Source organism: Podarcis raffonei, chromosome 2 (assembly GCF_027172205.1).
Source record: "Podarcis raffonei isolate rPodRaf1 chromosome 2, rPodRaf1.pri, whole genome shotgun sequence".
Classification (NCBI taxonomy): Eukaryota; Metazoa; Chordata; class Lepidosauria; order Squamata; family Lacertidae; genus Podarcis; species Podarcis raffonei.
The window spans coordinates 90,627,693-90,643,164 of record NC_070603.1 but is presented as its reverse complement, the minus strand read 5'-3'; the positions used below and the strand labels follow the sequence as shown (position 1 = coordinate 90,643,164).

General features: G+C 44.6%; 1 protein-coding gene across 1 annotated transcript in view; it reads right to left on the bottom strand.

Annotated features, from left to right (window-relative positions):
• Positions 1-13,902, bottom strand: part of LOC128408431 (protein SSUH2 homolog) — a 28,518-nt gene extending 14,616 nt beyond the window's left edge. Inside the window, exons 1-5 of the mRNA XM_053378120.1 lie at positions 13,710-13,902; positions 6,184-6,282; positions 4,598-4,679; positions 3,326-3,455; positions 1,004-1,064 (exon numbers count right to left, since the gene is read on the bottom strand). Of these exons, the coding sequence (XP_053234095.1) occupies positions 1,004-1,064; positions 3,326-3,455; positions 4,598-4,679; positions 6,184-6,282; positions 13,710-13,791 (454 nt within the window). The 5' untranslated portion in view covers positions 13,792-13,902. The remainder of the gene's footprint in view (positions 1-1,003; positions 1,065-3,325; positions 3,456-4,597; positions 4,680-6,183; positions 6,283-13,709) is intronic.
• Positions 13,903-15,472: the final 1,570 nt, after the last annotated feature.

Here is a 15,472-nt window from a genome sequence, read left to right as displayed (position 1 = left end):
CCGTGCCTGAGTCCAGGGGGACATTTGGTTGGTGGACATAGCCTGTTCCCGACTTTCCGCTTATCCAGGTGTTCACCCTTGGCTGACCTATGCTGGTGCCCTGGGTCAGCGCTGCCTGCAAGGGTGCAGGGAGCTAGTTGAACCAGAGCCTATGCAACCACTCACTTGCTGTAATCAATAAAGTTGTGGCCTAAATTCTGCCAAAAATTTGAGTCTTGTCTGAATTTATTTAAGGGGAAGGTTTAAAGGTCTGAACACGCAAAGGGAAGAGGAAAACATAAGCTCTTTAGGAACCCAGGGGTTCCTGTTGCCTGGTGTTCACACACCTCACTTATCAGTGACAGCTCTGACTTCGGCCATTGGCTGAAAACACTGACAGGTAGAAGCAACCAGGCTCACTTATTTCCAGAAATCACTTAGAAGGATAATTGCACATTTTGCTTCATAGCTTTATTTCTAGGACTTCCTTTTTAAAAAGAAAAAAGAAAAGAAATCCCTGAGTCTGCCTCCCAAGCTTGAGGGCACCACTGAAGCCCTTTGCAGGCCCCACGATACCCATGGGCATCACGCTGAAAAACCACAGCCTAGTGTGTGTATTTTTCTGCAAGGAATTCTCCCTTAATTGCATGCATTTTGTATGTTATTTTCATTTTTTCACTATTATGCACATTTCTGTGCACATTCTTTTACTGGAGAATTACATTACAAATAGTTTGGATTTTGAAGGAGAAGTTGTTTTGATTCATATATTGATTCTGTGGGTGTGGTAGGTTCGCTTAAAGTGTGAACAAATTCTCCTGATTTCATGGACAGGTGTTACAGGGAATCAGCCATCCACGTGGCTGTGTGCTCATTATCAGTTATGACAGAATGGTTGTAAGTAAAATGAAGCTAGATTTTTTAGGGCTCTGTACAAAGCATGATTAGGTGACAAATTACATTGGATTACAATGACACAACTGCAATCAAAATGGATGATTCACTATTCATGAAAATTACTCACTGGTATAAGGCTCAAAAGTCCATTCACATAATCTTGTTTCAGTAAAGGTTTCCAGCCGATACTGTGGAGAAATAAATATTGTAATTAAATGCAATTACTAGAAACTGTAATTATCACTGAAAGTAAATAGGAAATATTTTGTTCACTTTAAGCTCTGCTCAGCAAGTAGAGTTGTCTGGGGACATTTTGAGATGGTAGTCTGTGATGGACCAGTGGCCTGCCATGCCATCCCACAACTCCTGAAAGTGATTGAACAAGGAGCAAATTTCTCCCCACCTCTCTGCTTCATCATATCTCTGCTTCATTGCCCTCCTGTTCCTCATATTCTTAGTCATCTCACAACAATAAAGTAATCTCAGCCTCTCACAAACCAAATTTGGCATGTTCAGTTTGTGCCACTGGTCACCAAGACTCATGTACATGAACCAGTTTTTATTTATGAGACTTAGGTCTTGGCAAGAGTGGCCCACCCATGAGGCAAAATGAGGTGACTGCCTCAGCAGCAGGATCCAGTCTGCAAGGAATGCGTCACCTGCCACAGTGCTAGAGACAGCTGCAGCTCCTTGAAGGCCACATCTACCACCTCCTTCACAGCCTCCCCCCGCCGCCCTAATGTTTCCTCCACAGTGGCCTCTCAGTGAATAGGAGGCACTGCTGGTCTTCTCCCAAATCCTGTTCCCAATGTTGATCTTTATTCCCCCCCCCATTGTTCCTGATGTAGATCATCACTTCCCTTTTCTTCCCTGGTGGGGGGTCATGGACTGGCTGGATGCAGAGGAATGGTGGGAGGCACCAGCTGGGGAACCCCCAGGGGAAGAAGGCTCAGAGCTAGAGGATTTGTGGTGGGACGATGATGAGTGGTCAGAGGGAGCAGACTGGGAGGAGGGTGTGTCGGAAGCTGAAGAGGTAACAGGACTTAGTGAGCAGGAAGAGGCTGTGGCAGAGCACGGTTCAGACTCAGAGGTGGCAGCGGGGGCTGTAGGGAGTGGGACCAAGAGGTGGAGACGCCTGCTGCAGAAGAAGCCAGGGAGTCTCCTCTCCTGCTGCGTCTAGCTCCCCTTCCCCCTGGGATTGTAGAACACACTGAGAAATGAAAAGGCCAGAGCAGAGGGTGGTTGTGCCCAGACGCAGCTTGGAGAGGAAGAGTCCTAGTTAGCACTGGAAAGGTGGGGACTTTCAGCCCTCACAACTGCTTCTTCAGGGCAAGAGCTCCAGGAAAGGGTTGCTGAGACCACTAGGCTGGAGCTGCAATTTGTTTCCTTGAATAAAGAGTCACTAGCCTTGGTTGATTTATTGTTTTATTGCTGACCTACAACTGACTCCATAGGGACGCGGGTGGCGCTGCGGGTTAAACCACAGAGCCTAGGGCTTGCTGATCAGAAGGTTGGAGGTTCGAATCCCCACGACGGGGTGAGCTCCCGTTGCTCAGTCCCTGCTCCTGCCAACCTAGCGGTTCGAAAGCACGTCAAAGTATAAGTAGATAAATAGGTACCACTCCAGCGGGAAGGTAAACAGTGTTTCCGTTTGCTGCTCTGGTTCGCCAGAAGCAGCTTAGTGATGCTGGCCACATGACCTGGAAGCTGTACGCCAGCTCCATCGGCCAATAAAGCGAGATGAGCGCCGCAACCCCAGAGTTGTCCATGACTGGACCTAATGGTCAGGGGTCCCTTTATCTTTACCTTTACAACTGACTCCAACTGACTTTACATCCTGACACAGGGTGAGGGGCACCATTTTGTGGTTCGCCTCTGGTGCCAAAATGCCTTGGGCTCGTCCTGGCCCTCGGGTATATGAAATAATCATTAAGAGGTTGCAGCAGTGGGGGCAGGGTGGGGCAGCAGTGCTTACCTGGCCTCCTGGCAGCACAATTGCTCCTGCTTACCAAGAGGGAGAGTGGGAGGATCAAGATGCCAGGATGGCTGGTGCTGTGCAAACACATCAATGGAGCCAGCATGTTGTTCCTGCGGGTGCATTTGCACAGCACAGACTTCCCCACCGCCTTGCCCCTCCCACTCCCATTCCTGACAAGCAAAAGCAATTCTGCTGCCAGGTCAGGTAAGCAACACCCTGCCCCACCCTCTGCTCCTGGAGGCATGCCTCTGAGCAAATGCAGACTGAATAACCTGCGCACTGAAGATTAAAGGGAAGAGACCTCAGTGGAGAGCATGTGCCTGGTAAATATTTTTAGCTATGAGATGCTGCTAAAGTCCCACTGAAATCAATCAGACGGATTGGAGTGCTTAACTATCTGCATCAAGCCACTTCCCTTCCCTAACTCTTGTCTAATTTACACCTGTTGGAAGCGCATCTGGGGATACTCACCCTGTACAATGTTTGTGGCTTCAGTTCCTGAATGACAAGCTCTCCTGCAGCTCTGTTGCCATAGCAACATTTGGAATTGACAAAGCTGAAGAGCGCATTTCTGGCCATGTCATCTGTCATTCTTGGGATCCTGTGGATTAACGGCACAGCACACACTCATTTCTAAACCATACATAAATGAATTTAATACCCGTAGCAGTCGTTCAGGAGCTCCAAAAATGCAAACATGGAATGAAGAAGTGAATGGCAATCACATCTCTTGGTGCGATACACGGCCTCTATGACGTTGCCGTCAGAGCTCTCTCAGTGTCCATAACACAATAATGAATGGGTGGGGAATAAAAATCACTGCCAGCCTCAAGTTAACCAAAACAAATTATTAAATAACATGCCTGTTCTTATCTAATATTCTTGTGCTCTAGGCTGGTTGCAGTTTCCTTATCTCTGTCAAATTATATTGATATGCCTTTTCTCGACAGCCCCGTTCTAAAGATTACAGGCAGCGCAAAACCTCTGAAACACACAGGCACGTATAATCTTGCTCCTTTTATGTAGAGGCAAATGGATCCTAACGATGGAGTTTTGAAAGCCCCATCCATTCTCAGCAGCTGGTTCTGTGCACTTTGCTCAAAACAGGGTCATCACACGAACCACCTGACCATTGCTGCCTGGAACAAAATGACTAGAGGCAAACAGCATGGGCTTAATGTAGTGGCTGGGGGAGAGGAGTGGCTGACTCTATGGAGTAGCAAGTTCCTGGTGCAAACATGCCCACTGTGGTCCATTAGGGCAAATTGGGTGCTGCCCCACTAACCTCAGTCTGCCTTAAGCCAGCATCCCAAATGCCTGCCCCCCTTTTTTTATTACAACTAGCCTAGGGGTGGCCCTGGCTGTCAACTTCCTCCTGCTTAGCTTCCACTTCATCCTTTTAGAGATCAGCGGTTTAGAGGGTGGGAATGAAACAAGGAAAACCTGTAATTGCCTTTGCATTGCAGGAGTTTGGACTAGTTGACCCTTGGGGTCCCTTCCAACTCTACGATTCTATGATTTTATGACTCTAGCTACTGTTGGCCAGCCAGTCTTCTGCCCTAACCATCTCAATAGGCACCAGCCACTAAAGAATTTTTGCTTGGCCCAATCCTATAGGCTCAGGAGATTCAGTCTGTGGGTACTTGCACCTTTTTTGCAGGGCGTGGGGTGTGATTCATACCAGTGCTAGGACCTTAGAAAGGCAGCTTTCCAAGACAAGGAAAATAAACAAACATTTCTTACCTGCATTGCAGAAACACTGGGTTGTTTCTCTGTTCGCTAAACTTTTGCATTACCTCTGGAGGCGGAACTAATTTTTTTCTGCCTAGATGGGAGAATTTAAAGAAGAATTAGTCTTCATCGTCAATGATTTCCTGGTGCTGACAAAGCGGGTGGGGTGGGATAACAGTGAAAACCTGAAAGCTAAGGAAAATCCCCCATAGAGCTGATGCGAAGAAGAAGAAGAGTCCCATGGACTGCAAGAAGTCCCATGGACTGCAAGAAGATCAAACTTATCCATTCTTAAGGAAATCAGCCCTGAGTGCTCACTGGAAGGACAGATCCTGAAGCTGAGGCTCCAATACTTTGGCCACCTCATAAGAAGAGAAGACTCCCTGGAAAAGACCCTGATGTTGGGAAAGATGGAGGGCACAAGGAGAAGGGGACGACAGAGGATATGATGGTTGGATAGTGTTCTCGAAGCTACCAGCATGAATTTGACCAAGCTGTAGGAGGCAGTGGAAGACAGAAGTGCCTGGCGTGCTCTGGTCCATGGGGTCACGAAGAGTCGGACACAACTAAACGACATAATAATAATAATAATAATAATAATAATAATAATAATAATAATTCTCATCATTCTGCTTTCTATCTTCTGGCTATTGGCAACTAAATGAACCAGGGAAACATATGAACAGACCTTGATACACATTTTTAACTGTTGTAATTAACATGCAGCATCTATCTGTCAAATATATATTCTGTCTGAAAATGGAATCCCACCTTTCTCTAGTTCTTACGGCTGATAGTCAGTGAAAGGGTTTTCTGCACAGATTCTCAGCTAGGTCAGTTCTATTGGCCATGGTTACAGATGTGCTATGGAGGCAGCCTTGGGTACTTCCATCATACAGTGCCAGCCCAAGACATTCCACGGTAGCAAGTGGAAACTTGCATTGCATTACAGTGGTACCTCGGGTTACAGACACTTCAGGTTACAGACTCCGCTAACCCAGAAATAGTACCTCAGGTTAAGAACTTTGCTTCAGGGTGAGAACAGAAATTGTGCTCCAGCGGCGCGGCAGCAGCAGGATGCCCCATTAGCTAAAGTGGTGCTTCAGGTTAAGAACAGTTTCAGGTTAAGAACGGACCTCCGGAACGAATTAAGTACTTAGCCCGAGGTACCACTGTATAACGTATTGTTCTTTGGCAGTAATGCATCGATTGGGTTGGATCCAGACTAGTTCTAGGGAGAACTCTTCTCTGTTTGAGGGAGCAGATCGTTGCTGCTGATTCTGCATTGCAAAACTCAGGATCCCCTGAAAACCTGCTCCAAAGGATTGGGGGACCTTCAGGAACAGCGGAAAATTGCCCTTCCTTTCCTTCAGTGGGACCCTCCCTTTCATGAATGGAAGGAGCCTCCAATCGGCAAGAGGGCAAGTCTGAATCCATCCCCAAAGTCTTTAGGCTGAGATTCTATTGTTTGTTTATTTGCTTATTTATTTAATTTACTAGTCGCATTTTTTGCCACTGCAGCTCAAAGTGGCTTACAATATTTTAAAGCGACTTAACAATATTTTTCTAGGGGGGCCATGATGTCAATGCATACTTACCAAGATCTCGGAAAGTCCACTCATAATGACCCAGTGGCTCTAACAGATCTGCAGGAGGTGCTAAAGGACTTTCAGGCTCTGATTCCAGTTCCAGGGTAGCTGTTTTAGACATAAATATGAGTGGAATATTTAGTCAAATTATCGTGTATTTTGGGTTTCTTTTTTGTATAATCATATGTTCTGAATTCTATGGTCTCAGACTTTATTTTTTAGCAACAGTCATTGCCTTTTTAATGCAAGAGTTTAGAATTGCCTGAAAGTAATCTTAGGGCACCAGATGTTTCTTTGATTCATGTGCTCTTCTAAAAATATGCCCTTTGCTGAGCTGTAACAATAGGTGCTCATGATTCCTAATGCAGAAACAATGCACTCAGTAACCATCACACTAGAGTGCTTTGTGCCATTTTGAAGGTCCATACAAGAAAATATATATACATGCAGAAGCTCCAGGAAATGCCACTTGCTAACAATGTACAATTCTAACACTGGGGAAAGTGACTTGATGACATCATTCATCAATTTGATAAAGTGGACCTTTCTGCTGAAAGCATTCACAATTATTCACTAGGACAAAAATAATCTCTCTATTCTTCTACGTACAAAAAAAAATTAAGATGATATACCAGTCCATTTCTCTTGCTTTAATACAATACTGTGGTCTAGAGGTAGAGGGCAAAAAAAGAATTGATCCGGACACAAACAATTTCTAGCTTCCTTTATTACAGATGATCTCACTAGACCAGTGGTACCTTTTGACACCAACACCCATCACCCCTTGCCCATGTTGACTGCAGCTGATGGAGTCCATCAACATCTGGAGGGAACTGCAATAGCTACACTTGCACTAGGCTGGAGAACACAAGTAGGTTATACTGCAGGAGTTTTTGATAGCTTAAAAAAAAGAAGCCAAAACCTTTAATCAAATCAATTTTTCCCTTGCTTAAAAAAAAAAAATGTGGACTCAGAACTGCTTCCAGGTTTTCTGAGTCCAGCAGGGCAAGAGGGAGCTAGTAGCCTATCTTGTTTCCAGAATCTGTTTAGAAAAGGCCTGCGCTACTTCAGCAGTATTGGTACTGAATGTCCCTAGTTATGAACTGTGGCCTGTCAAATGCTCATCAAGGGACCGTTGTACTATCCCACACATACCCAAGATTTATGAGCTCTTTGGTGGAAATGGTCAAGCTGGAGTCTATACAGAAATTTAACTGAGAAGCCACCTCTCCCCTCCATAGCCATTTGACTGCCATAGTTCTCTGATGAGGTTGTCCTGGTGGTGCTTCATAGTCCTGCCATCCATCTTTAGTGTGGTGGCACAAGTTTTCTCAAAAGCCTTCAGCGGCTCAGGACCACAATACCTCCAAGACCGGCTCTCCCTATATGACCACCCCAGACTCTGCAATCATCATCTGAGGCTCTTCCTCATGTGCCCCTTCCATGGGAAGTCCAGAGGGTGGTAACACAATCATACTTCTTACCTCCAAGGAACGTGGCTTTGCAAAACCAACAGGTCAGATTCTGTGCACCAGAGAATGATGTTTGGCTTATGGATATCCTGGCCGATTTGACATGTTGCTTGTGAGTAGATTGGTGGCAAGCCAGAATTTGGACCGGCTCGTGTGGCAGGTAAGGCATTGGGTAAAAGCCTTAGTTCTGGTCGGAGAGAAGGTTGTAAGCCTCTGCCTGCCCCTCCAAGGGAATGGGGTATCCTCTTAAAGGGACCTTGGAGGAGGTGCTTCTGTCCAGACACCTGGGCAAGGGCAAGGGCCATAGCACTTCTTGAGCCGGCGATCCTGGCATAGTGGCACCTATTTGATGTATGTCATAGGACCTCCTTGGCACTGTTTTGACCCCTTGGTCTACCATTCAGCAAACCATATCAGTTACAACCCAATGCCTATGCCAAGCCCTTAACATCTGTAATAAATAAAGTTGTGGCCTAATTTGAACCATACGGTGTTGTCAATCATGAGTGATCTTTCGGTCATTGGTACTCAGGCTCACAACACCTGTGCATGCAAGGGCCTTTCTGCAGTGGCTTCCCATTTGCGGAATGCTCTCCCCAGGGAAGGGACGCGGGTGGCGCTGTGGGTTAAACCACAGAGCCTAGGACTTGCCGATCAGAAGGTCGGCGGTTCAAATCCCCGCGATGGGGTAAACTCCCGTTGCTCGGTCCCTGCTCCTGCCAACCTAGCAGCTCAAAAGCACGTAAAAGTGTAAGTAGATAAATAGGTACCACTCCAGCGGGAAGGTAAACGGCATTTCCGTGCGCTGCTCTGGTTCGCCAGAAGTGGCTTAGTCATGCTGGCCACATGACCCGGAAGCTGTACGCTGGTTTCCTCGGCCAATAAAGCAAGATGAGCGTTGCAACCCCCAAGTCAGCCACGACTGGACCTAATGGTCAGGGGTCCCCTTTACCCTTTACCCCCCAGGGAGGCTTGCCTGGTGCCATCATTATATTTCTTCAGGCACCAGGTAAATACTTTCCTTTATAACCAAGCCTTTTTAACTATCAGTGGCGGGATGTATTTCCTCCCCTATTAGTTTTAATGTATCTGGGGGTGGGGGGTGTCTGTTTGGTTGGGTTGGGCAGGATAAAGCAACTAACAAATTCAATTAACAACAACAACAACAGCAACAACACTTTCCCCCTGGATATTAGGCATGTGCTGACAGTTTTCTATTTACCGTGCATGCTAAATGTCAACCCACCGCCACCCCTCCCAGTGTTTCCTTGATTAATTTTACTGATCTACCCTACTGACAACCACTGTGGATGTAAGCTGGTGGTGCTGTGTTTTAGATTGATTTTATTATATTATGTTGTGTATCTGTATTTTGTACACCGCTTTGATATGTCTAACATTTAGCAGTGTGTGTGTGTGTGTGTGTGTGTGTGTGTGTGTTAGTTAACTAAATAACCCATTATTCAGCCCTGAAGGGTCTGTAGAGTGATCAAAATTGGAGAAGAAAACAACAATAAAACTGCATAGAGAACTTGTAGAACATGAGACACTTAATTTCAGGGTCATTGGTTGGAGCCCTACATTGGCTGAAAGATTCCTGCATTGCAGGGGGTTGGACTAGATGACACGCATGGACCCTTACAACTCTACAATTCTATGATTTTATGATAACAGTCCATGAATGCTAAAACCACACTATCCAGGCCTGATTTACTATCAGTGAGCCAGCTTTGCAGCCCTAACCTTCATTATCGCCAGGTTTAGTGGGTGCCATTTCCGACATTTAAGCAAAAGAAGATGAACTCGAGTTGTTATTTTTCTTTAAGCCTCCCCTCCCCTCCTTCTATGGTCTTTAACTACTGGTTTGAAGCTGGTTGTATAACAAGGCTCACAAATCTGTCCAGCTTGCCTTGAAAGTGAACTACAGTGGTACCTCGGGTTACATATGCTTCAGGTTACATACACTTCAGGTTACAGACTCCGCTAACCCAGAAATAGTGCTTCAGGTTAAGAACTTTGCTTCAGGATAAGAATAGAAATCGTGCTCCGGCGGCGCGGCAGCAGCAGGAATCCCCATTAGCTAAAGTGGTGCTTCAGGTTAAGAACAGTTTCAGGTTAAGAACGGACCTACGGAACGAATTACAGTAAGTACTTAACCTGAGGTACCACTGTATAGTTTGTAAATGCCATAGTAAAGGTCAACTTAGAAGGAAGAATATGCTCATGTGTGCCAGATATCGGCCCTGAAAATAATGATATAGTAAATAACCAGAAATAACAAAGTTATAAATAGTTCTTGTTTGTAGTCTGCAACTTGCAGACAGACCTGTTGCTATAGCAATCCAGTTGGAAGTCACAATAGTGTGTAAATACAGCCTCCTTGTTCTAGGTTAGTGGAACAAAGAAGTTGGGTGTGCTTGGACAATGGAAAAGGGTGTATTCACATCTATTCATAATATGCATTTGACCGCAGTTGTGTGATACCTCTGTCAAAACCCATAGAAATAAAGGGTTCATTTCCATTAACTCTGGGTGAAACACATGAAGATATTGAGAGTTGTTGTGCCATTATGCATGTCAATGAAAACTGCCCCCTTCATTATCGTTATACGACATCCAGAGCAAAAAATAAAGAAATGATGTTATGTGTGACAGTGGTACATGTGAACCCAGCTTCAGGCCCATAACAGTCAAGGAGTCTGTGTGGTATAGTGGTTATAGGGTTGGACTAGGACCTGGGTTCAGATCCCCACTTGGCCAAGGAGTTCACCTGGGTGACCTTGGGCCAGTCACTGCCTCTCAGGCTAACCTACCTAACAGAGTAGTCATGGGGATTAAATCAAAGATGTATTAATAATAATAATAATAATAATAATAATAATAATAATAATAATAATAATTTTATTTATATCCCTCCCTAGCTCAGGGCAGCTAACAACAATAAAATAATACAACATTCTAAAATCATTTCATTAAAATTAATTCAACTCAAATTGATGGCAACCATTAGGCTAAAGTTCTGTGAAGATTGCCAAAGGAGGGAGTCAGGCTGTGCCCTGGCCAAAGGCCTGGTGGAACAACTCTGTCTTGCAGGCCCTGTGGGACTTGACATCTTAGTCTCTTGTGACAGAGCGTTCCACCAGATTGGAGCCACAGCCGAAAAAGCCCTGGCTCTAGTTGAGGCCAGCCTAACCTCTCTGTGGCCTGGGACCTTCAGGATGTGTGGTTTTGTTGTTTTTTTTGGGGGGGGGGTTGGTAGAAGAAGGCATCTCAGAGCAATTCAGAAAATGCCCCCAATATCATCTATTCTGTAGATGCTTTGTCAAATTTTCAGGGTTCGTCCCATACATCTTACTGCATTTAAGGAATGGGATGAACTTTAGTTATAAATAAAATAATAATCATATCCCCCTGTAAACAACAAGTATTGAAAGCACATTGCCCATATAATGTAGCAATATGCATTAGCCACATCTTCACAGTATTTTCCCCACCCTTCTCAAATCCCTGAGCTGCCATTAATTATACTCTTCTAGTTTTTAAAAAGCAGCTTGTTTCTGGAAGAAGAAACAGCCCAGGGAATATAACCGTGCATGTGTAGCCATTGCAATCTTGCGCACTACCACACAAGATTAAGGCCATTTATTTTCTAGGTGCTGCATGTAAAAAGGCAAATCACATAAATTGTCCCGATCTATAATATTCAGGTCACGCCAGCCATTCCTTTTCTGCAAGAAAAATACCTCCCCATTTCCCACTTAGGACTACTGATTTGATCTGTAATAACTGTAATCTTGCAATAGCTTTTCTGTGTCCGTGATGGATCATCTTTGACAAATACAGCTCAGCCCCAAATTGCACATCCACTTTCATATTCTCCAACATTTCAGAGATGAAAACAGGGACACTCTTGTGTGCTTAATTTACTCTGCAACAGTCTGTCCGGCACCGGTTTTCAAAATAGGTTATTTTCCTAACAGACCATAATAGAGGTCTATTCTCTTGTTACTGGTATATTTAAGAGTGTTTAATATAATGCTCAATACCACCATTGATCTCTTTGTTCTCATTAGAGAATAGCAGCAATTGGCTACAGTGGCGTAGGGTGGGTTGTCAGCACCCGGGGCAAGGCAAGTAATTTGCGCCCCCTAACCCGTGGATTTGCGCCCCCTAACCCTAACCCCCAGATGTTGCGCCCGGTGCGGCCGGCCCCCCCTGCACCCCCCACGCTACGCCACTGATTGGCTATTTCTTTACTACATTCATACCCCGCCTTCCCTCGAAGCATTTCAAGATGGCGTATGATGGCGCTCCCTAATTGTATTTTTGCAATTACCCTGTGTGGTAGGTTAGACATAGGCTTGTAGCCAGTGCTAGTTGAGTAGGTCCACTGATATTAATGGACCCAAATTATTTCAGTGGACCTACTCTGTGTAGGACTAATGTTGGGTGCAACCCACAGTGACAGACGCTAAGTCATCCAGGGAATTTCATGGCTGAGTGGGGATTTGACCTTTGGTCTCTCCAGTCATAGTCCAGCACTAGACGAACCACTATTTTTTAGTGGGTTTTTAGAGCCCTCCTCACCTGAATAGTTTCAGAGGGAGAAGAAGGAAGGAAGGAAGGAAATTGGCACTTTCTGTCTATATACAGTGGTACCTCAGGTTAAGTACTTAATACGTTCCGGAGGTCCATTCTTAACCTGAAACTGTTCTAAACCTGAAGCACCACTTTAGCTAATGGGGCCTCCCGCTGCTGTCGTGCCGCCGGAGCCCGATTTCTGTTCTCATCCTGAAGCAAAGTTCTTAACCTGAAGCACTATTTCTGGGTTAGCGGAGTCTGTAACCTGAAGCGTATGTAACCCGAGGTACCACTGTATAATGCTTGGACACTGGTATCAAGATGAATCTGCCAGTTCCCACTCAGAGATTTAAATTCTGGAATCCCATGGGAGGGATTAAAACCTGTGGGTTGGCCACTTTAATAATTTACACTAACAAAATGGGGACCTGTACTATATCCCAGGAGACAAAACACAGGCAGTCTTTTTACCAGGGCAGAGTACCAGTAAACATGGTCTTTTATGTATTCATAGATGTGTAAAGGGACAAGATGAAACAAGATTCCCCTTAGAAGAGAGATCAGTTTTAAATTGAATGGAATAGGCATTTATACTTCTTTAAGTACACTAGGAAATTGCTTTCTTTTGTTTCTTTCTCAGAAAAAGCCTCTGAAGCAGAGGAAAATGGAGCCTTTAAACCAAGTTCTCAACTAGATCTTAACTATATGTATGAAGCTGCTGAATGACATCCCCTTGGACAGAAATACCAACTCTTTCTTAAACAACCATTTAATGTCAGCATCAAAATAACCAGTGCATTCATTTACTAGCAATGGGATTTGGTTATTAAGCCTCCTTGTAAAGGGCTATTTGACGACCTTCTGCAAAACAAGAGCAGGAGGTAGCTTTAGATGATGCTTCTGTTAATTACACATCATTCCCTTATGGGTTAGAGAAATGACCATTAAGCCCAAATTGGCTTCTATGGACTCTTCCTGTCAGAAAGTGCAAAGCAACCGCAAGGCAGAATTCAAAGGATAGTGAAAAGTCAATGAATGGCTCCAACTCAAATAGAAATCCAGGGAAACCATGCACCAGGCTTTCAACCAGATATCAGTATTATTCTACCTGCTCTCCCATTTCTGAAAGAAATTGCAACTAGCCAACTTTTCATCAGGTTGTACTAGAAAACTCGCATTTATTTACCACAAGCCACACACTGTACTTCAAAGCCGAGTCTAAGGCTATGAACACACCATACATCAAAAACAAATTTCCCCATTCTCCAGAGAACCCTGGGACCTGTAGTTTACCCCTAACTGAGCTACAGTTCCCAGCATGCTTAGCAAACTACAATTCCCAAGATTCTTGTGGGGGGAGCTTTAAATGTACAGTGTGTACAGCCGCTGATTTTGAAGAACGACTTCCCAGAGCAAAGCATGCTTTCAGACAAATTGCCTGCTTTTGCAAGGCATACTAACAGCGTGACTTTGTTTACTTACTGTCTTCGTCTCCGTTCTGTCCCTGATCCATTCTCATGGTGCAGAATGAAGTCTCTAAGTCCCACTCCAGCAATTTCCACATATATTGTTTACTGAGGATTCTGTGTTAGGAGCAGATAAAAATCCCATGCACGCCCCTGGAACCACTCCCACTTTATAAAACAATCTGAAGAAAAGTATGTAAAGTGATTCATCAATCTCTGTTGAAAAGAAGTCCAGGCTACAAGTTAAGACCTCCCATTGATACCTGCCCCCGATTCTACAAATACATTCTTTCACTGTCTGTTGGATGTGATTGTGGGTAAAAAAATTCATCTTTGTACTTTACTCTTTTTCATTCTGCCTAAAACACAGGATGCATACACACTGTACATTAAAACACACACACACACACACACACACACACACACACAAAAGAATCCTGGGAACTGTACTTTACCCCCAAAGGGCTACAATTCCCAGCACCCTTAACAAACTACACTTCCCATGATCCTTTGAGAGGGGGAAACAGTGCTTTGAATGTGCATGAAATGCATGGTGTGCATGTAGTCACAGTTTAGATCAATGTCTAATTCATTGCTGCCAAAGGGAGCCTGACACTCTCCTAGTGCTTCTTTAAAGGAATTTTCACAGGTGAGGAATAAACTCAAAAAGGCACCTTTAACCACCCAGAAAGGCACTTTCAAGCTGTCATTAAAAATTTACAAATAAAGCAATACTATAATTATAATAAATGTGCTTTAACATTAAATGCGATGTGGCTGCCTCCAGACAGGGATTCAGCATTGAAATCTACTTGCTCAACTATCTAAAACAGGTTGTTGGAAACAGGTTTGTTCTTCAAGTTAGAAAAGGTAAATCCTGATTAAATGGAGGAAATGGGGGCTGGTATTTTGATGCCAACAATGTCATGTAGATGCTGCTTAAAGAAATGCACAAAGAGCACCCCGTTCTCAGTGGCGGCTGGTCCCCATTGGGAGCCCAACAGTAGGTGGCGCTAGAGGCAACGGATGGCAGAGTTAATGGATTTTAGCTGTCTCCTCCCTTCTGAGTTCAATTAGTGCAACACTGAGGCTAACAGGGTTACCATATGTCCAGAATTTCCCAGACATTTCCCAGGAAAATCCGGGTGTGTGTTAGCCCATGTCAGCAGTGCCGTTTTCCCATTAAAATAGCTCAAAAACTGCAATTCTTTTGCAATTTTGCTATTAAAAGCTCAACAACCTTGCCAAAAAGGCTCAGCAACTTTTCTGTCTGGATTTTCACTGTTCGAAAGATGGCAACCCTAGAGATTAAAGACTTGTACGACATCAGGTAGGTGACTTCCTAATGGACCAGCTCATCCCATGATAAACACCCATCTGGAACTACCCTTAAGAAATTTAGGTCTGACATTTTGGAACAAACTTCTCTAGTCAGCCCTAACACCACCACACAGCCTCATTTTCTCTTAGTTGTTCCCTCTGTATCCTCCCCACTGTATATGGGCAGCATACCCATGCTTTCCCCATTCTTAAGAACCTCAGACAATCTCAATAATCTCCCATCAATTTTCTCCTTGACAACTTCCAACTCCTGTTTGTTGGTTGCTTCCTCTGTTCCTCTGCTACCCAGTTTGGGGCATTCCCCCCCCCAGATGTTGTTGTTTTTATTCTTGTTGGAATAGAGTGTTTGCCCTCATTTTTTTAATCGGGTATTGTCTACTTTGTTTGGGGTGCTGGTTAGCCAAAGTGGGTGATGCCCTGGGGGCAGTGGGATTACCT